At 32.0% G+C, this 21,609-nt stretch overlaps 1 protein-coding gene across 1 annotated transcript in view; it reads left to right on the top strand.

The window, feature by feature from the left end:
- Positions 1-21,609, top strand: part of LOC126885827 (DNA replication licensing factor Mcm5) — a 72,080-nt gene that overhangs the window by 24,620 nt on the left and 25,851 nt on the right. Inside the window, exons 5-8 of the mRNA XM_050652575.1 lie at positions 5,723-6,160; positions 12,896-13,120; positions 16,896-16,988; positions 19,285-19,400. Coding sequence (XP_050508532.1) covers positions 5,723-6,160; positions 12,896-13,120; positions 16,896-16,988; positions 19,285-19,400 — 872 coding nt within the window. The remainder of the gene's footprint in view (positions 1-5,722; positions 6,161-12,895; positions 13,121-16,895; positions 16,989-19,284; positions 19,401-21,609) is intronic.

Genomic DNA, 21,609 nt, shown 5'->3' with positions numbered 1-21,609 from the left:
ACTTTATAACAATTTTACATATCCGTGACATACTTTGCAGAAATTGTAGGTACTGTACACCCTACTAAATTATGTTAAATAATCGTTTCTGGCTACTACCAGAGGCGTACGACAGGGGAAAGCGAATGGGTGACCCTTCCCAAATTCTACACCACTGACGGAACTGCTATTTTAGAATATACTCTTATTTCGTAACGATAAAGTCATTAATTTTCTAGATATTTGAAGTTAAAAATGAAAAAGCACAGTAATAAGCATAATAAATTAATCAAAATAACTGTTATTTTAGTTAATTTATTATGCTCCTTTGTTTTTAGCTTTAAATATCTCGAAAACTGATGGTTTATCGTTACGAATGAAGAATACATTATTTTCATAGAATTGTATTGGAGAATACAAAAATTGCACTAAAATAGCAATTCCGCCAGCGGCGTAGAATTTGGGAAGGGTCAACCATTCACGTTTCCTCGTCGCACGCCTCTGGTAGTAGCCAGAAACGTCTGTTTAACATAATTTAGTAGGGTGTACAGTACCAGCACAACTTAAAAAATTTCGTTTTTTATACCATGCCTGTCAGGAAATATACAAAAATAAACAAAATAAAAATTTAACTTTGACACCCTGTATTTCGGTTATTATAAACTTTGATACTAAGGTAAATTAGCTTAAATCCACCTATTTTAACTTCAGGAATTTACGGTTAACCTATGGCCCATTCTTTACCAAACACCCTGTATAGGTACTTAAACAAATTATATAGGTACGTTATAACAATAATATGTTTAAAATTGAGTAAATGAATTATATTGTTTACACAGATTATGTTATATTCAAATAATAATTATTATATTTTAGTGGATTAAAGACAATTTATGTTTTATTTCGATTCAGAGGCAAGGCATAATCTGCAGACAGCCGCTGTTTCTGGTATAACCTTCATCAGTACAGATGCTCCCCGCCTCTGAATCAACACAAAACCAAATTGCCTATTTAAGGGAAATTTCAAAGATAAATTGAAATCCCCACTGAGGATGCAAACAGTGACATCTATTAAAGAAAATAGAAAGTATGAAGGTCTCAGATACAGAATACAATATTAAAAATAATATACACTAATTTAAATCTAAAACCTTCCTTAACGGAACCAGTCTTTGTTAGCATCCTGAATCTCTGCCTTCTACCATTTACAAGGCATAGAAACGACGAAAAATACAGAAAAGTGAAAAGATTCCACAGTATGCAATCACACTACGTTTTCTTCCATCTATTAAAAGGTACAAGAAATGGTTCCCAGTGTAAATGGTAGAAGGCATAGATTCAGGATGCTAACAAGGAATTGTTCCGATAAGGAAGGTTTTAGATTTAAATTAATGTATATTATTTTTAATAATGTATTCTGTATCTGAGACCTTGCTACTTTCTATTTTCTTTAATAGGTGTCGCTGTTTGCGCCCTCAGTGGGGATTTCATCTTTGGAATTTCTCTTAAATAGGCAATTTGGTTTTGTGTTGATTCAGATGCGGAGAGCATCTGTACTGATAAAGGTTATACCAGAAACAGCAGCTATCTGCAGATTATGCCTTGCTTCTGAATCGAAATAAAACATCAATTGTATTTAATTCACTTCTATCTTTACTCAGATGGGAGCAGTGAGTACTGGGAACCATTTCTTGTACCTTTTCCTAGATGGAGGAAAACGTAATGTGATTGCATATTGTGGAATCCCTTTTCATTTTATATATTTTTCGTCGTTTCTATGCCTTGTAAATGGTAGAAGGCAGAGATTCAGGATGCTAACAAAGAATTGTTCAGATAAGGAAGGTTTTAGATTTAAATTCGTGTATATTATTTTTAATAATATATTCTGTATCTGAGACTTTCCTACTTTATATTTACTAATATATTTTTATTTATATCAGCAAAGCATAAGTCAATGTCAAAATAAACTTTAAATAAGCTATTAATAAAATATAAATGACATATTCTGGAAGGAATAATTTATTAACAACTTTAAAAAAGTTTGTTCACTTTTGTTTTAACGGCCTCCCCTTTAATGGGAGTACCTAATAATAAATGGACTTTTTCAAATAAAAAAAATATTGGTTACTTTATTAAGAGGATCGGTACGTATTTTCGGCTGCAATGCTATTCAAATGGGGATTCATTTTTTTCAAATCCTGAGAAAACTAATAAGTATTTTTGAAAAATTTAAACGCAGAATGAAAGATTACGTTACTAGCGAGGGCCGAAAGTCCATGAGAACTTCTATAATGTTTATTTTAATAAGTTACAGGGGTGAAAAAACTAAGAGAAAATTTAGTGTGATTTTTAATTTCAAATATCTCATTCAAAATAAACTTTTTATTTATTCTAAGGGACTTTCGGCCCTCGGTAATAATTTAGTCTTTCATTCTGCGTTTAAATTTTTCAAAAATATGTATTGGTTTTTTCAGGATTTGAAAAAAATGAACACAATGCCGTGGTAATATTTTCCAAATCTGTCTTTGTCTTACAACGCACTCAACCGAATATAATATTGTCAGCATATATTGTCAGTCAGACACTGACAATCAGTGACAATTTTAAATATTTGACATTGCATCGGGAATATTTTGAGAAATTGATTAAATATTATTGATATATAGTGTATTTGATAAATAATTGATTTAAGACGTGAACTTAATAAAAAGTTATTTATTGTGTATTATTTGTGGAAGATCCAAGCAGAGAATACATCAGATATATCCTGTGATCCAAGTATTTTATTGTTAGAGATGTTCAAAATTGTAAGCGTTCCAAAATAACAACATATTATTAAAAAATCACTTTAACACTTTTCCTCTTTTCTCGATTGATTATTAGTTTTTGTTGTACAAATAAATTATTACAATCACTGAAAACATAGTTAGTGAAAAAATTATCACATTTATTAACTGAATTAATAATTTGCAATTATAAAAATAACAGTTATCCAAGAACATTCAAAAGCCATCTCTTTAAATTAATTATGACATTTTCAAGTAGAATGACATTCTAGTAATGTTTACATATCCACACCAGTGTGAATTTTACTACACGTAATTTGCCGTGTAAAGACAGAAAAAGTAGGGATACACGTAAAATATTTGCGAATTATGTACCCATAGCCTTAAGAAAATAGTTCAAAGCTTTAGGTAACTTTATTTATACTATTATATTGGTTTATATACAGTGATGAGCGCGCTAATAACCGGCAAAATAGCTCAAAAGATGGAAAATGTATTAAATTGTGAGATAAAAAGAAATGAAACTACTGGAGGTGGAATTTTATCGGTATTAACGTATAATTTACATTACCATTATGGATAGTTTCCACCTTTATACCTTTAAACGTCAGCTAGTTAACTTCGGTCATATTTCTAATTCTACGCATGACGTTCTTTCAAACTCAGTTTTATCAATTTTTCAGTTTTTCAGGTTATGTATGTCTTCTTCTTCTTTGGTTTATTGGCCTCTACCTGCATGGGTATTTTGGCCAGCTATCAGAATAAAGGAAAAATCCCATCATCTAAAATTTAGAGTTTATAACTCAATAATTTAAAATTTTAATATTTAGTTATTGCAAAAAAGTCACAAATGTGGGATTTAAAACAACCTTCGACAATAATTCTGTAGTGACAGGAGTGAATGCGAGACGTCTAAAATTATGGTAGAAATTAAGTTAATTTTAGAATAAAAAATGTCTACTAATTAAACTGTTTTTATTTACATTTGCTTTATTGTCTTCAATTGACTTTTACTTTATGCGAAATCAAAATGTTAATGGCATGTTAACGTCATACATAGTTATGAGGAAAGCAAAATATTGGAAATGAATGGATAAAATAATAATTGAACAATATGTCAAAAATAACATACGACTAGATAATTCAAATCTAGGTAAAATAACAATACAATCTTTTGTATAAACATTCTGTAATCATCTGGGTTCTTCACTTCAACTAACCGAGGCCACATTACGCATTCTTGTAATGATCCTCAGTTGTCCCTGAGCTAGAAATGTTTTTGCCTTTGTTGTATTTGTCCCATGACAATTCAAAATTGCCAATTAACTAAAGAACGAGAAGAAGAAGTAGAAGCAGATTGTGTAATGGTCGGCAGTTATCACTGTACCTTAAGTTTTTACCTTATTTGTTGTATTTGTCCGATATCAACTCTAAATTTTAGGTGAATAAGAGATTTTTCCTTTATTCCAAGACGATGGACTAGCCAAATAGTCATGCACGTAGAGGCCAATAAACAAAAGAAGAAGAAGACATACATAACTTATTAAAACTAGGTTTGAAAGAATGTCATACGTAGAATTATGACCGAAGTTAACTATAGTTGATTTTTTAACCAAGAGGAGTAAACTAAAAAGACAGATTCACACCCAAGAAAGTTACTAGAAAAGTCACCAAATTCATCTTCTTTTTCCGTTGATAATCCATACATATTATATTATACTAACACATCGCTAAAGAGTTCTAAAAACAACTCTTTTTATATAAAATTAGACTAAAAATCTAAAAATTTAAGGAATAAGGCAGAAAACACTTAAAATCGCCGATTACTTAATTAACCTTTAAAATGACAGAAGTGCCAAAATTTCATAAATGTCATTAGTGTCCAAATTTAATAACAGTGGAGTAAACTTGCCTGCGGTTGGGCCAATTAGAAACAAGCATTACGGCGGGGTAAATTTGAATCACTCCTCTTGGTTAAAAAACAAACAATAGCTGACGTTTAAAGGTATAAAGGTGGAAACTATCCATAATGGTAATGTAAGTTATAAGTTAATACCGATAAAATCCCACCTCCAGTAGTTGCATTTCTTTTTATCTCACAACTTAATACATTTTCCATCTTTTGAGCTATTTTGCCGGTTATTAGCGCGCTCATCACTGTATATGTAAGACATTTATTATTTTAAAAATTTTAAATGAAAATTCTTTTGAAAGTTTGTTAATCGTTAAATTAATGGGTAAAATCCCTAGTGTATATTATAAACATATTAAATTATAGGCATAATATATTATACTAAATAAAATTAAATCTAATCGGATGGAATCGAATTGAATTGAACCGAATATAATCGACAATATATAAGAAGTATTCACTTCTGTCGGCACGCCGAAAGTGCCATGCCTCTATTTTTTTAAATAAAATTTGTATCGACTTGATAGTAAAAATTCGATATCTTTTATGTCACATTCCTTCCTTCACTATCACTGTCCTAAATTCTTCGCATTATTTATATCTCTAGTCTTATGAGCTTCTTTTATTGTAAGATATTCCGTTTTGTTTATGTTGACTATGAGTCCCCATTTTTCGTATTCATTGGTTAACTTTTCAATCATATAATCCATGTCTTCCCCATCATTTAGCATAATCACTTGACTACGTAGAAGAGATTTATTATATATGTACGTGTTCTCAAGTTCTATTCCAATTCCGTGCATTTTCTCGTCCTGTTTAATGATTCCTGAATATATAGATTTTGAATACAGTTGGGGACAAAGAACATCCTTTTGCCTTTTGTGATAGGAAATGCGTCTGAAATTTTGTTCCATTTTAACGACACTTAGGCATGCCTTGTTCAAAATTGAAAACAATATTTTTAAGGGTACTCTATATGTAATATATTAATTGTATAATATATTAATTGTAATTGTATAATATATTAATTCAACATTATTTTTAGCGGGAAGGTAGGGAGAAAGCCACTACTGGAGTAAGAACATCGTACATGCGAGTTGTAGGTATTCAACTGGATAGTGAAGGATTGGGATCATTAGGTTGCTCCGTAATATCCTCAGAAGAAGAAAGCACTTTCCGTCGTTTAGCCGCCCTTCCAAACATCTACGAGAGACTAGCGACAAGTATTGCTCCCTCTATTTATGGATCCGCTGATATCAAAAAAGCAATCGCTTGCCTTCTTTTTGGTGGTTCTAGGAAGAGACTGCCGGATGGTTTGACAAGAAGAGGAGATATAAATATATTGTTGTTGGGTGATCCAGGTACTGCAAAATCTCAGCTACTAAAGTTTGTTGAAAAAGTTGCTCCTATTGCTGTATACACTTCAGGAAAGGGCAGTTCGGCAGCTGGTTTAACTGCATCAGTTATGAGAGATCCTGCTACAGTAAGTATTTCCTATACGCCAGTCAATGGGAGCAAGAATAGAATATTACCTCCGAATTCTATCCTACTGCATGGATTTTAATGAAATTTTGGGCCTAGCCTCTATTTATCTCCTAATTCAAAGTTTACCCTATGCCGATGTGTGCTTTTATCTTGGGGGTGGTTCCCACCCCTTATTAGGGGTGAAAAATTTTATGGTTAAAATGACCACGGAATTCGCTAGAGAATCTAATTCTAAGCAAACATTGTTCTATATATATATTTTTTAAATTTCGTGGTTGAAAATTAACCATTTTCATTGAAACATAATACCTTTTCGAACGGTTTTTTGCGAATACCTTAAAAACTATGCATCTACCTAAAAGAGACACTTGCCCTCATAAATCTTCTAGTTATAACAGAAAAAGAGATATGGTAGGTGAAAATAGTTTGTTTTTTGGTACATTCTCAAATTGGTGTATTCAACTTAAAATAACAGAGAAAAGGTCGATTTTAGGTATTAATACTTTTTGTAGTGGTTAAAGAGACCTTTAAAATGAGCTGCATTAAAGGTCCATTACATTAAAACTAAGCGGGATATGCTGCAAACAAAATTGATAACTAATGTATTTTAAGAAAAAATGAGAAGTAATTTTAACCCCCATCCACCAAAATGTAAATGCATCGTTTTTCTTCTACAATACCTTTTATTATAGTGTTATTTCTATTTTCAAAAAGTTGGACGGGTTTAAAATGAATCAAATTATAGAGCGCATTTTTAAAATTTCTTAAAAATCTTCTTTTTTTCTCCATGTAACTTGAAATTGATAAGAGATACAGTAATGAAAAATAAAAAGGAAATTTTTATCTGAAAAAGCCCTACATTTTTGTTTGGTATCTTTTTTTCGTATCTCTTGTCTTTTTCGAGTTACTTGGAGGAAAAGAAAGATTTTTAAGAAAATTTGATCTTATTTTTTTCAAAAACCATTTAATTTAATCCAGTCCAACTTTTTGAACATAGGAATAACACTATAACAGAAAGTATTGTAAAAGGAAAATGATGTATTTAAATTCTGATGGATGAGGGGTTAAATATACTTCTCATTTCTTCTTAAAATACATTAGTCATCAACTTTTTTGTAGAATATCTCGCTTAGTTTGAATGTAATCGACATTTAGTATTGCTCATTTTAAAGGTCTTTTCAAGCACTACACAAGTTATTAGTATAATTATTCATTATACCCCTAAAATCGACAGTTTCTCTGTTATTTCAACTTAAATACATACATCGATTTGAGCATGCAGCAAAAAAACAAACTCTTCTTACCTACCGTATCCCTCTTTGTATTTTAACTAGAAGATTTATGAAGTAACGAATCTCTTTGTTTTTTTATAACCTACAGAAATATTTTTTATAGTTTATTTTTGTTAGATGGATAGTTTTTAAGGTATTCGCAAAAATCTGTCCGAAAAGCTGTAATTTTTCAATGAAAATGGCCAATTTTCAACCACGAATAACTCAAGAAGTATCGAGTTTTCGAAAAATAGTTATAGAACAGTTTTTGCTTAAAATTAGGTTCTCTAGCCTCTTCCGTGGCTATTTTAACCAAAACATTTTTCACCCCCGAGGAGTGGGAACCTCCCCCAAGATAAAAGCGTACATCGGCATAGGGCAAACTTTGTTTCTTAAGCTATTCCCTACTTACTGTGAAAATATCAAGTAAATCGATGTAGGATGGAATTCGGAGCCAAATACCCTCATTGACTGCCCTACTATGTAATTGTTATTAGTTCCTATCTTATAAGTAGGCTGGATTATGTGCAACAGAAAACAGCAAATATGCGCATATATGCACAAAATTGGCGCAAATGTGCATTTGTTTTATAAAGAATACGAATAATATATGCAAATATGCAGACTTTAAATATGGTCTTATTCATAACCGCTTTTAAAACCCAATTCATATAATAATCACCTAACACCGCCCTGTTAGTATTTAAAAAGTCTTATTTGTATATCCGCTGGGAGGGTTGACCTGGAGGGGATATATTATGTCGACAGTGCTCTCATGGTGGCATAATTTGTAAGCCATACGCCACGAGCGATATATTCAGTTTTTTTCTTCACTATATTTTCATACCTTAAGCCGGACTCAAACGGCTCGTGTACTTGGCGAATAATCGTCACTTGCGTATACTTGCCATGTCGTCTGAGTGGGTTACTCGTACAATTATTTGTTACTCGTTGCCACTCGTTCGTCTTCTGTCGGTAAAAATGACCCGAGTCAAAGGGATCACGATTATTCGCACACTTGCGAAGTACATACTTTTCTATACTTGCTGCAGAGGCTGTCAAACGAAATGTATAAATAATCGGCATTTACTGCGACTATTCATTTAGACCAGTGCTTCTTCTTCTTCTTTAGGTGCCGTGTCTGTATTCAGACGTTGGCCGTCATCATGTTTACAATTTCCTGAAACCTCTCTATCGGCTGCTGCTCGAAATAATTCTACTGTGCAGCCACACCATTGTCTAATATTACGCAGCCATGAAAGTTTCTTTCGACCAATCCATCTCTTTCCCTCCACTTTTCCTTGTATTATAAGGCGAAGCAGATGGTATTTAGGTCCTCTAATTATTTAGGATTAGATGGTATTTAGACCAGTGCACTTAGCACTAAAACACCGGAATAAATCGATTGTTAAATACACCACCTAGAGACTTGCTAGTTTTGCATTGTGTTCAGGATGATGTCAGGAAAAAAGTCTACAATAGAAAAATGGGTGGAAATGCCTGATTAATAATTGCTTTTTAAAGTTCTTAACATGCATTAAAAAGTGCATAAACATGTCAAAATAAGCATATTAAAGGCCAAGTTTTGTTACTCGCGAGATTTTTGAGGTCGCTGAACATGATTACGCTATCAGAACCTACCCCCGGAGCACCTGGTGCCCAGGATCACTGATAGGGCATGTCATCTGGAGGTTCGAGGGCTAACGGCCCTAAATTGATGCAATCAGTTTACTTGGAGGTTTGTGGAGTCGCTGAATACGAATATGACATCAGAGTGCTTTCTGGAGTTTCGAGGGATTTTGGTACTAAATTAATGCAAACGGATTATACGGGCTTTGGGTGTTGCTGAACACGAATACTCGATCAGAACCGACCCCCGGAGCACCTTGTGCCCGTGGTCACTTCTAAGGCACGTCATCTTCTGGGGTTTTGAAAGTTTTTGGCACTGAATGCATCCAAATAGATTAAGTAGGCGGATTTTGGGGTCGCTGAATACGAATACGCCATCAGAACCGACCCCCCGACCACCTGGTACACAATGCTAAGGCACGTTATTTTCAGGAGTTTGGAGGGTTTTTGGGCATCAACGGGGGGTCGGTTTTGATGTCGTATTTTTACTCAGCTACCCCAAAAACTCCCGAGTAATCTGTTTGCATAAATTTAGTGCCGAAAACCCTCTAAACTCTAGATGACGTGTCTTAGCAGTGAACCTGGACACCAGGTGCACCGATGGTCAGTTCTGTTGGCGTATTCATCCTCAGCAACCCAAAAACCCCTGAGTAACAAAATCTGGCCCTAAACTTTGACATGTTTATGCACTTTTGGATGCATATCATGCACTTTAAAATGCAACTATTATGCATTTCCAGCCATTTTTCTATTGTTGATTTTTTTACTGGTGTCATCCTGAACACAATGAAAAAAGTTGTAACTTTCTACGTGCTGTAATTAAATATCGATTTATTTTTTCCTAAATGTCCTGGTCTATTTATTAGTAATCACACCACTGATTCATTTGTCAAGGTCGTTAAGCCAAATGTTTACGCTCGCGTACTTGTACATTGTACGCGTCGTGTGAGTGCTCTGTTTGTCATTGCAATCGCAAACTCGCATACTTTCCAAGTAGGCGAATAATTCTGTACTTGCGAAGTACACGAGTCGTTTGAGGCCGGCTTTAGTAATGAAATCCAACTCGTCTTTTCAACCAGATCTACATATCTCTCTTTCACTATAGTGTTTACAATCTGTGGCAAAGCACATTACCATTTTTATTATCTTCTTCTTTAAGTGCCATCTCCGCGACGGAGGTCGGCAATCATCAAAGCTATTCGGATTTTAGAGACCTCTGCTCTGAAAAGTTCATTTGATGTACATCCGCACCATTCTCTCAGGTTGCGCAGCCACGATATTCTGCGTCTCCCTATGCTTCTTTTCCTTGAATCTTTCCCTGCATAATCAATTGGAGCAAGTTGTATCTCTCTCCACGTGTAATATGTCCGGGATATTCTAATTTTCTCTCTTTGTTGGTGACGTGTTTTGACCACGATATTTTCAGAATTCTTCTGTACACCCACAGCTCGAATGATTCTAGTTTTTTTATTGATACGGCATTCAAGGTCCTAGCTTCTTTTTTAAACTATATGTATGTATTATATCAGATATTTTCTACCATGTAAAATATTTATAGCAAATTTCTAATACTGTATTGGTACATTAACACAAAATTAACAGTATAATTTTAAATAATCTCTTGTTTTTGTAAATCACACAAAGCATACACATAAGATTGTCCTCCGTGACGTCACAATGTGATAGATTAAAACTGCAGTAAGATTGAAACACAATTTTGATTGATATTTTAATATTCTTTTATAATATATTTCTTGATAAAATAATAATAATAAGCACTGCGCAATTGTCCACTGCCCTTTTGAATTGGGTCATTTAAGAGTTTTGTAAGAAAAAATTCAACATCCCGTATCTCGGAAACGAAGCATTTGCGGGCATATGTTTATAAAGCAAACAGTCATTATTTTTTCGTGCAAACCCCTTAAAGATTGTCGCACTTATTTAGAAATACCCTGTATTGATGAAGAACATGGCTAGTTGTCAAGTACCTAACTTTTTTTATTATCGAACATAAGCGAATGAATCAAAAGACAGAATGTTAAGAAAACCTAGGCTATCGTTGGGTTTTAAATTCAGTATTTTATAAATGCTAGAATATTCCACAGGGTGTGGTGAACTTTGAGAAACAAACACAGTTTGATTAGTACCCCCGGTATACAATGACAATTTACCTGTCTAGCAACAATATTATTATGGCGATATTGCTAAACAATAAGGCAATAACATATTACAAAAATCACTTAAATGGGACAACAGGATTAGGAAATTCGAGACAGCAAAAATGACCCATTTTGTGTGTGCCCGTTTTTCGTGCCGGTCACTGTGTAAAAAAATATATACAGTATGCCCCTGTAAGTTGGAATCATATGGAAAACTTTTTTATTAATAATTTTACGAAAAAAAGTTATTCTTTATAAAAAAGCTCTGCATGGTCCAAAACCTAAGATTCAACCATCAGATATCAAATTTTATGAATATCATACAAGACCAGGTATGTCAAAAAATATGAATTTCGATCAAGCTTTATTTTTCACAATATTGAAAATTGTTATGAAAATTGTTTGGAATTAAGAACTACATTATAATATGCAATTACATTCTTCTAATTAAAAAAAAAATTGAAAATTGTTCTTAAATTATTATGGATATCCAATATTCACTTATTTCAATTAAAATAATTATTCTTTTATTACTAATTTTACGAAAAAAGTTATTTTTTGTAAAGTGTTCTGCATTGTCTAAAACCTAAAATATAACCATCTTATATCAAATTTTATGAGTTGTATACTAGGTATGTCAAAAAATATGACTTTCGCTCAAGAGTAAAATACCTTTATTTTTCACAATATCGAAAATTCTTATTATACCCCATTCCACGAATATACGACTCTCTTGGATTATCGCGACAACGAATATTTTACTGTGCAAAATATGAAGGACGAAAGTAAATTGCAAATTATATTGGTGTAATTATTAGAGCAAAATACTTTCGTACTTCTTATGTTGCACGCTAAAATATTCGTCGTCACGATAATCCAAAACAGTCGTATATTCGTGGAATACACCATATGAAAAGTTGTTTGAAATTAAAAACCATGTTGCAATATGTAATTACATCCTTCTAATTGAAATATTCTGAACCATAAAGGTACTTTACTTTTAATCGAAATTCATCTTTTTTGACATACCTCGTATAAAATTGATAAAATCTGATATAAGATGGTTGTATTTTAGGTTTGAGACCATGCAGAACTTTTTATTAAGAATCACTTTTTTCGTAAAATTAATAATAAGAGTTATCAGAATTGAAATAACTGAAAATATTGTTGGTTATCCATAATTTTTCAAAAAAAAAATTCAATTAGAACGGTGTAATTGCATATTAGAATATAGTTCTTAATTCCAAACAACTCTTCATAATAGAAATTGTGAAAAATAAAGCTACTTTACTCTTGAGCGAAATTCATACTTTTATTCATAAAATATTCATAAAATTTGATATCTGATGATTGAATCATAGGTTTTAAACCATGCAGAGCTTTTTATGAAGGATAATTTTTTTCGTAAAATTTATAATAAAGAAGTTTTTTATATGGTTCCAACTTACAGGGACATACTGCATATGCAGATATAAGCAAATTCTTGTAAAAATATGAAATTTATGCAAAATATGACAGGTATGCAAAAAAATTTGTTTTTGTCTGGTCTCTAGTTATAAACTGTATCTATTTCCATTTGAGAAGTACAGTATTATAACTACGATTAAGAAATGCTTCATTGAAACATCTCATTTATTACATAAGTAGTCAATAATCAGCTTTCTTTGTTTTCAGCGTAACTTTGTTATGGAAGGAGGAGCAATGGTTCTTGCTGATGGTGGTGTCGTCTGTATTGATGAGTTTGACAAAATGAGAGAAGATGATAGAGTAGCTATTCATGAAGCTATGGAACAACAAACAATTTCTATTGCCAAAGCAGGCATCACGACTACTTTAAATTCAAGATGCTCTGTACTTGCTGCTGCAAACAGTATTTTTGGTCGGTGGGATGATACGAAGGTAATACATTTTTAAGAGCATTATTAATAAATATGATATATTTATGTACATATGGCGTTTCATTAAAATTGTCCAATCTCGTTGTAGATTCTAGACCTCAAAATATTAGACTTAACCCAAATCACTTAAATAAAATATGGCTCCTTACTGAATTACAGGGTGTTTTATTTATAAATTTAAAAACTATTTTTGTTCAATATTTTAAAATTATTCGACATATCCTTTTCATACTTCGCAGAAAGTGTAGGTACTTTACACCCTATTAAATTATGTTAAATAAATGTTTCTGGCTACTACCAGGGGCGTACAGCGAAAAGTGAATGGTTTGCCCTTCCCAAATTCTATTCCACTGGCGGAATTTTACCGCAATTTCGATTCTCCAATACTCTTTGTAAATAATATACTCTTCACTCGTAACGATAAAGTCATTAGTTTTCGAGATATTTGAAGTTGCACATGTAACGGCACAGATATTTTAAATAATGTATTGTGCTGCTTAATCTTAAACTTTAAAAACTAATGATTTTAACGTTAAGAATGAAGAGTATATTATTTATTCTTAACAATAAAATAATTATTTTTCGAGATATTTGAAATTAAAACTTAAGCCGCACATTTCAATAATCAAAATAACTGTGCCGTTGCATGTTTAACTTCAAATATCTCGAAAACATAACGACTTTATCGTTATGAGTGAAGAGTATATTATTTACATAGAGAGTAAAAATTGGAGTATTGGAGAATCTAAAAATTGCGATAAAATGGTAGTTCCGCCCTTGGCGTAGAATTTGGGAAGGGTCAACCATTCAATTTTCCCTGTCGTACGCCTCTGGTAGTAGCCAGAAACGATTATTTAACATAATTTAGTAGGGTGTACAGTACCTACAATTTCTGCAAAGTATGACACGGATATGTAAAATTGTTTATAATTTATTCTTTTTTTTTTTTAATAATTTATTCTTTATTTTAAAACTTAAAAGAATTATTTGTGCCCGGTATTTTAAAACTATTTGACGTATTCTTATGATACTTGGCAGAAAGTGTAGGTAGTGTACACCCTACTAAATTATGTTAAATAATCGTTTCTGGTTAATACCAGAGACGTACGACAGGGGAAACTGAATAGTTGACCCTCTCCAAATTCTACACCACTATCGTAACTGCTATTTTAGCATAATTTTTAGATTATCCAGTACTTTCAATGCAAATAATATATTCTTCATTCGTAACGATAACGTCATTGGTTTTTAAGATATTTGAAGTTAAAAATGAAAAGGCACCACCAGAAACGTTTATTTAACATAATTTCATGGGGTGTATAGTACCTACACTTTCTGCCAAGTATAAAAAGGATAAGTCGGATAGTTTTAAAATACTAAGTAAAAATAGTTTTTAAATTTTTAAATAAAACTCAGGGTGTAAGTAAGGAAAGAGTCACATTTTATTGAAGTGATTTGGGTTAAATCTTAATATTTTGAGGTCTAGAATCTACAACTGAGAGATTAGACATTCTTAATGAAACACCCTGTATATTATGTGTTTTTGTATTTGTTAAAAATCAGTTTATTTTTATCTCAATAACCAATGCATTTTATGGTACAGTTCAGAAAAACAAAATATATCCTTGATTAAAAATGTCATCCATAATAATTATCATGTCAAATAAAATAGTAAATTATAGTTGTTAATGTTTTATATTTTGATAACGATTTCCGAAGTGGAAGTAGAAACGTTAAATAAATTTGATTTCAAACTTAAATTTTGGCTTTGTTCCCAAATAAAATAGTAAATCATGTTTATATGCATGAAGTATTTTTTTATTTAGTTTATTGCCTTGACAACTAATGACCATTAGCATAACATGAAGTATAAATAAGAAGGTATTCAACTTTTAACAAATTTTGAGGTGGCCATGATTATTGACAGTTTTCTATTTTTGTTTATGGCTGTAATATTATGGTACACCCTAAATTAGCAATATTGCAATTTACTACTAATGATGTATTAGATGTGATTTGGATTTTGGGGGAATGTATGTAATAATTCGTTATGTATTTAAACTAGGAAAGTTTTAGTCAACTTCCTGTATAACCGGAAGTTGTAGTAGCCTTTTTATATTTTAGATTAACTGGGCATATCTAAAAACCCCTCATTCTAAATTTTCAGATATTAATTATGTCAAGTTTCTCTAAAAAGTCTTACGGCCATCGGTACATAATTCGCAAATATTTTACGGCTATCCCTACTTTTTCTGTCTTTACACGACAAATTACGTGTAGTAAAATTCACACTGGTATGGATATGTAAACATTACTAGAATGTCATTCTATTTGACAATTCACTTTAAGGAGATGGCTTTTGAATGTTCTTGGATAACTGTTATTTGTATCATTGCAAATTATTAATTCAGTTAATAAATGTGATTATTTCATTCATAGGAGATTCTGGCCAATAGAAAGCTACAGAAATAAAAATTAAACTGATAATTTTTGATAATATCCCGTCGTCAAGTATATTACGTCAGATGCCCTTCGTTGCTACGAAAAAATACATTCAGTGACATTAATGACAATTAATGTTTTAAAAATTATAAAAGTGATGACTTTCAACTGTCAAATATTTATAACAACTTTGTGTTTAATTGTACTAATTTGTACTTACAGAAATAAATTACAATAAAATTTTGGTTTTGAACAGTTTTATTCATGAAATAATCGCAACAAATTGCACTCGATCTCTAAAATTATTATCGAATTTTTGCCCTCGTGACACTTTGACATAATTTCACTCCCCTTCGGGTCGTGAAATTAAAACTGTGAAAGTGTCACTCGGGAAAAATTCGATAATTTTAGAGCTCTTGTGCAATTACTACTGATAATTTTTTCACTAACTATGTATTCAGTGATTGTAATAATTTATATGTATAACAAAAACTAATACCCAATCGGGAAAAGAGGAAAATTTTTAAAGTGATTTTTTAATAATATATTGTTACTATGGAACGCTTACAATTTTGAACATCTTTAACAACAAAATACTTGGATCACAGAATATATTATTATCCTGATGTATTCTCTGCTTGGATCTTCCACAAATAATACACAATAAATAACTTTTTATTAAGTTCACGTCTTAAATCAATTATTTATCAAATACACTATATGTTTATCAATATTATTTAATCAACAACTCAAAATATTCCCGATGCCATGTCAATTATTTAAAATTGTCACTGATTGTCACTGTCTGACTGATAATATGCTGACAATATTCTATTCGACTGAGTGCGTTGTAAGACAAAGATAGATTTGGAAAATATTACCACGGACATTGTGTTCATTTTTTTCGAATCCTGAAAAAACCAATAAATATTTTTGAAAAATTTAAACGCAGAATGAAAGACTAAATTATTACCGAGGGCCGAAAGTCCCTTAGAATAAATAGAAAGTTTATTTTGAATGAGATATTTGAAATTAAAAATCACACTAAATTTTCTTTTAGTTTTTCACCCCTGTAACTTATTAAAATAAACATTATAGAAGTTCTCAGGGACTTCTGGCCCTCGCTAATAACGTAATCTTTCATTCTGCGTTTAAATTTGTCAAAAGTACTTATTAGTTTTTTCAGGATTCGAAAAAAATGAATCCCCATTTGAATAGCATTGCAGCCGAAAATACGTACTTATCCCCTTAATTGGAACTACCAAAGAATCGCTCTGTATGTCTCTTCAGTCTACCTTTAGTCATAATTTGGTAATGATTCAATTTTATTCTAGGGTGAAGAAAATATCGACTTTTTGCCAACCATTCTTTCACGTTTTGATATGATTTTCATTGTTAAGGATGAACACGATAAACAACGTGACATGGTAAGTATAGCATTACTAATCTGAACTGACTTAAATTGAAACTGCACTCCTCTGCTCGAAATTCATTTTATCTAGGCATTAACAGCCCATGCATCTCCATGTTTAGTAATTAAGTAATACTAATCACGACCAAAACTAAATAACTAACATGGTAGGCGAGCGGCACACCATTAATTTGAGACTTGAGAAATTGAAATGTGACCATGATAGGTGAATGGCAAATTTTTGTCATTCTTTATGTTTTCGAGGTCGCTGAATCCGAATATGAAGTTTATTTTCCGAACATATTCAAAAATCAAATTTTATGCAAAAATGCGAAGAATCGACTTGTTATTTTTTCAACTTTATTAACCCGCTGTCTCTTAGGTCGCTGTAAATATTTCCTTTTGAAAATTCTGCTGCATCATCTTTGAAGTACTTATATAACTGTTTAGACAAATTAAAAGAGGAGTTGTTAATTTTTAAACATTTTGTCGCCAGATTTCGTTGATTTCGTGTTTACTTAAAAAAGTTGAGTGAGAAACTTAAACTCAACACTCAACAAGTGTTAATTTTTAAACATTTTGTCGCCAGATTTCGATAATTTCATGTTTAATTAAAAAAGTTGAGTGAGAAACTTTTTAGTTCGTAATTTTAACCAGTACAACATTAAAATATAAGTCATGAAGAAGTTTTCTGGAAAATTTCAAGTCAAAATATGTAATTGGAAAAAAGTTATGTCACTTTAGAGATCGGCATCGGCCGAGCGCTCGATGCACGCATAGTGTGCAAGGCACTCGGAGACGCGGCAAATCGAAATTCAATGCTCTATACAGGGTGTCCAAAAATTCTACCGACAAACAAAGACAGGAGATTCCTCAGATAATTTTAAGACATATCGGTGAAGACCCAATTCATCTAGTCCGAAAATGCTTCGTGTAATTAGTTTTTCTTAAATACCTCGAGAACGCTTCCATTTAGAAAAACGAAAATTGGTACGCATATTTACCTTCCAGAGATAAATCGATTCCATCTAATGTGAATTTATAGTACCGGTCATAGGCGTCCGTTTTGGATATGGCAACGGTTATTTTATCGCATAACTTTTATGTCTTTAATTTGAAGCATTTTTAACACTGGATTATTAAATTGTGAGGTATTCTAGTACCAAAAGGTAATCTTGATTTAAGTCGGTAGGACACACCGTTTTCTAGAAAAATTGATTTGAAAAATTTTCGATTACTGAATTTAAAAAAAAATGGAAAACGTTTAAAAAAATACCGTGTATTTTAATAACTTAAAGCAGGAGTAACTTTTAGTACTAAAATACTTCATAACTTAATAATCTAGAACCAAAAATCCTTAATAATTCAAGACAAAAATGTTCGCAATTAATGAAATCGATTCATCTCTGGAATATAAATAAACGTACCAGTGTTTTACCCATGACTTGAATTTTAATGCTATGTTGGATAAAATTATAAACTAAAAAATTTGGCATTCAACTTTTTTAAGTAAACATGAAACTAACGAAATCTGATGACAAAACGTTTACAAATTAACAACTTCTCTTTTAATTTAACTCAAAGATGATACGGTAAATTTTTCAAAAGGAAATATTTACAGCTACCAAAGATACAGCGAGTTAAATTTGAAAACCCATCTAAATTGATTTTTCGCATATTTGCATAACATTTGATTTTTGAACATGCTCCACCAATTCTAGATGAAAATAAACTTCATATTCGTATTCAGCGACCACGAAAACATAAAGAATGACCACAAAATTGGTCGTTCATCTGAAAGCTGATTTTCGTGGTCGGTATAACGTCATTTTTGGGGTTGCTGCCGTTCTAAATTCGTTTTTCAACGCACAAAGATTCCAAGATTTGTATTTTTCTGTCATAATTAAGGCCATGAGAGCCAGAGTGGCCTAACTGATTTTAACATTACTTTACATAATCAAAAAAAAAATGATCAGAAGCTAACAATGTCCGATTGTTTTAGTTGTTTTATGTTGACCAAGAATCATTACTGGTCAACATACAATTATTAAAATAATCGGACATTGATAGCTTCTGATCATTTTCTTTGATTATGTAAAGTAATGTTAAAATCAGTTAGGTAACTCTGGCTCTCATGGCCTCAATTTATTGTTCATTAAATCGTAAACGAAAACACCATAAACAAACTTCACGAATTGTCAAAACGTTGACCCCCCAACTGCCCTAGCGCCGCCAAGCGGGAGCAACGGCGTACATAACTGCCATTGTAAGTTTACTGATTTAATATTACATTTATCTATTTCTTTTTACAGACTCTTGCAAAGCATATCATGGGCGTACATATGAGTGCAGGAGAAATTACAAAATCTTCAAAAGATGGAGAAATGTCATTGGAGTTCATCAGGAAATATATAAACTACTGTAGAACGTAAGTTACTGTATTACTATTACTATATGCTCTAAGTCTATAGAACGTATCACGTCAAGAATAGAACAATGCGGAGATAGCCCCATGTATTTCTTATGAACGGTAGAAGCGCGCCGATGCCACGCTGTACTGACTAGAATAAATCGTATATCGGCAGTTGAGTATTCACCCGTGCGCGAGAGGTTTGGCAACACTGATCTCAAATGTGAACGTGAAACAAAGTATAGAACTTGTTAGCCACTTTAAATCAACTAAATACAACTTATACAGGGTGTCCAGAAACTCTACCGACAAACGAAGACAGGAGATTCTTCAGATAATTTTAAGATAATTTAACCCAATTCACTTAGTCCGAAAATGCCTCCTAAGAGAGCTAGAGCTCTTTGAAGATGGCGTCTTGTAATTAGTTTTTCTTAAATACCTCCAGAACGCTTCTATTTAGAAAAACAAAAATTGGTACGCATATTTATTTTCAAGATATAAATCTAATCCATCCATTACAAATTTCTAGTACCGATCATAGGCGTCCGTTTTGGGTAGGGCAACGGTTATTTTATCGCATAACTTTTTTCTCTTTAACTTTTATGCATTTCTGACACTGGATTATTAAATTGTAAAGTATTCTAGTGCTAAAAGGTACTCTTGTTTTAAATCGGTAGGACACACCGTTTTCTAGAAAAATCGATTTGAAAATTTTTCGCTTTTTGAATTAAAAAAAAAATTCAAAAAAAAAAACTGTTTAGAAAGACGAAAACTGGTACATTTATTTATACTCCAGAGATAAATCGATTTCATTAATTGCGAATTTAGTACTGGTCATAGGCGTCCGTTTTGGGTATATCAACAGTTATTTTATAGCATAACTTTTTTGTCTTGAATTTTTGAGCGTTTTTGACACTAGATTATTAAATTATGAGGTATTCGAGTACTAAAAGTTACTCTTACTTTATGTTGGTAAAATACTTAGTTTTTTGTTGAAAAGTTCTTTCAATTTTTTTAATTCCAAAAACGAAAAACTTTCAAATTGATTTTTGTAGAAAACGGGGTGTCCTACCGACTTAAAGCAAGAGTGCCTTTTAGTACTAGAATACCTCACAATTTAATAATCCGGTGTCAAAATGCATAAAAGTTAAGGACAAAAAAGTTATGCGATAAAACACCCGTTGCTCTACCCAAAACCGACGCCTATGACCGGTACTAGAAATTTGCAATGGATGGAATCGATTCATCTCTGAAAAGTAAATATGCATACCAATTTTCGTTTTTCTAAATAGAAGCGTTCTGGAGGTATTTAAGAAAAACTAATTTCATGACGCCATCTTCAAAGAGCTCTAGCTCCCTTAATAAGCATTTTCGGACTAGGTGAATTGGGTTAAATTGTCTTAAAATTATCTGAGGAATCTTCTGTCTTCGTTTGTCGGTAGAGTTTCTGGACACCCTGTATATACTGCGATAAGAGTGGAGCAAAATAGCCCCTCTTATTTTTTAGGCTCAAAATACAAAACACGAAATAATTAATTATTACAGTTTAATCAAACAATAAGAGGGGCGTAGCAGAATATATTTCTGTGTAAAAAAAATATCATTATTTCTATATCTTTGTCCCCTTTCAGCGTTTGTTAAGAAATTTGCTAGGGACCATCTGTATATCAGACTCGTCCAGATTATACACTAAGCATCAAAATTAACGCACCACCTTAAAAATGGGACATTTTTGATGTCTCGTGTTTCCTAAACCTGTTGTCCGATTTGAGAGATTTTTTTAGTATATTGTAGCTTTATTCTTCAAGAATATCGATGTAATAATATTATTGCTAAACAGATAAGTGTCATTGTATACCGGGTGTAACAATGATAGTGTGTTTTTTCCTCAAAGTTTGAAACACATAGGCTTTCTTAACATTTTGCTTTTCGATTCATTCGCTCATGTGGGATAATAAAAAAGTTAGGTACTTTAACAACTACCCATGTTATTCATCATTACAGGGTGTTTCTAAATAAGTGCGACAAACTTTAAGGGGTAATTCTGCATGAAAAAATAATGACCATTTGCTTTATAAACATGTCCGCAAATGCTTCGTTTCCGAGATACGGGATGTTGAATTTTTTCTTACAAACTGACGATTTATTTATTGCTCTAAAACCGGTTGAGATACGCCAATAAAATTTAGTAGGTTTTAAGAGGTAGTTATTGCGCATTTTTTGACAT

The sequence above is a fragment of the Diabrotica virgifera genome, chromosome 6, assembly GCF_917563875.1.
Source record: "Diabrotica virgifera virgifera chromosome 6, PGI_DIABVI_V3a".
In the NCBI taxonomy this organism is placed as follows: domain Eukaryota; kingdom Metazoa; phylum Arthropoda; class Insecta; order Coleoptera; family Chrysomelidae; genus Diabrotica; species Diabrotica virgifera.
Note: the sequence above shows the minus strand (reverse complement) of the source record. Positions and strands in the feature narration are given on the sequence as shown.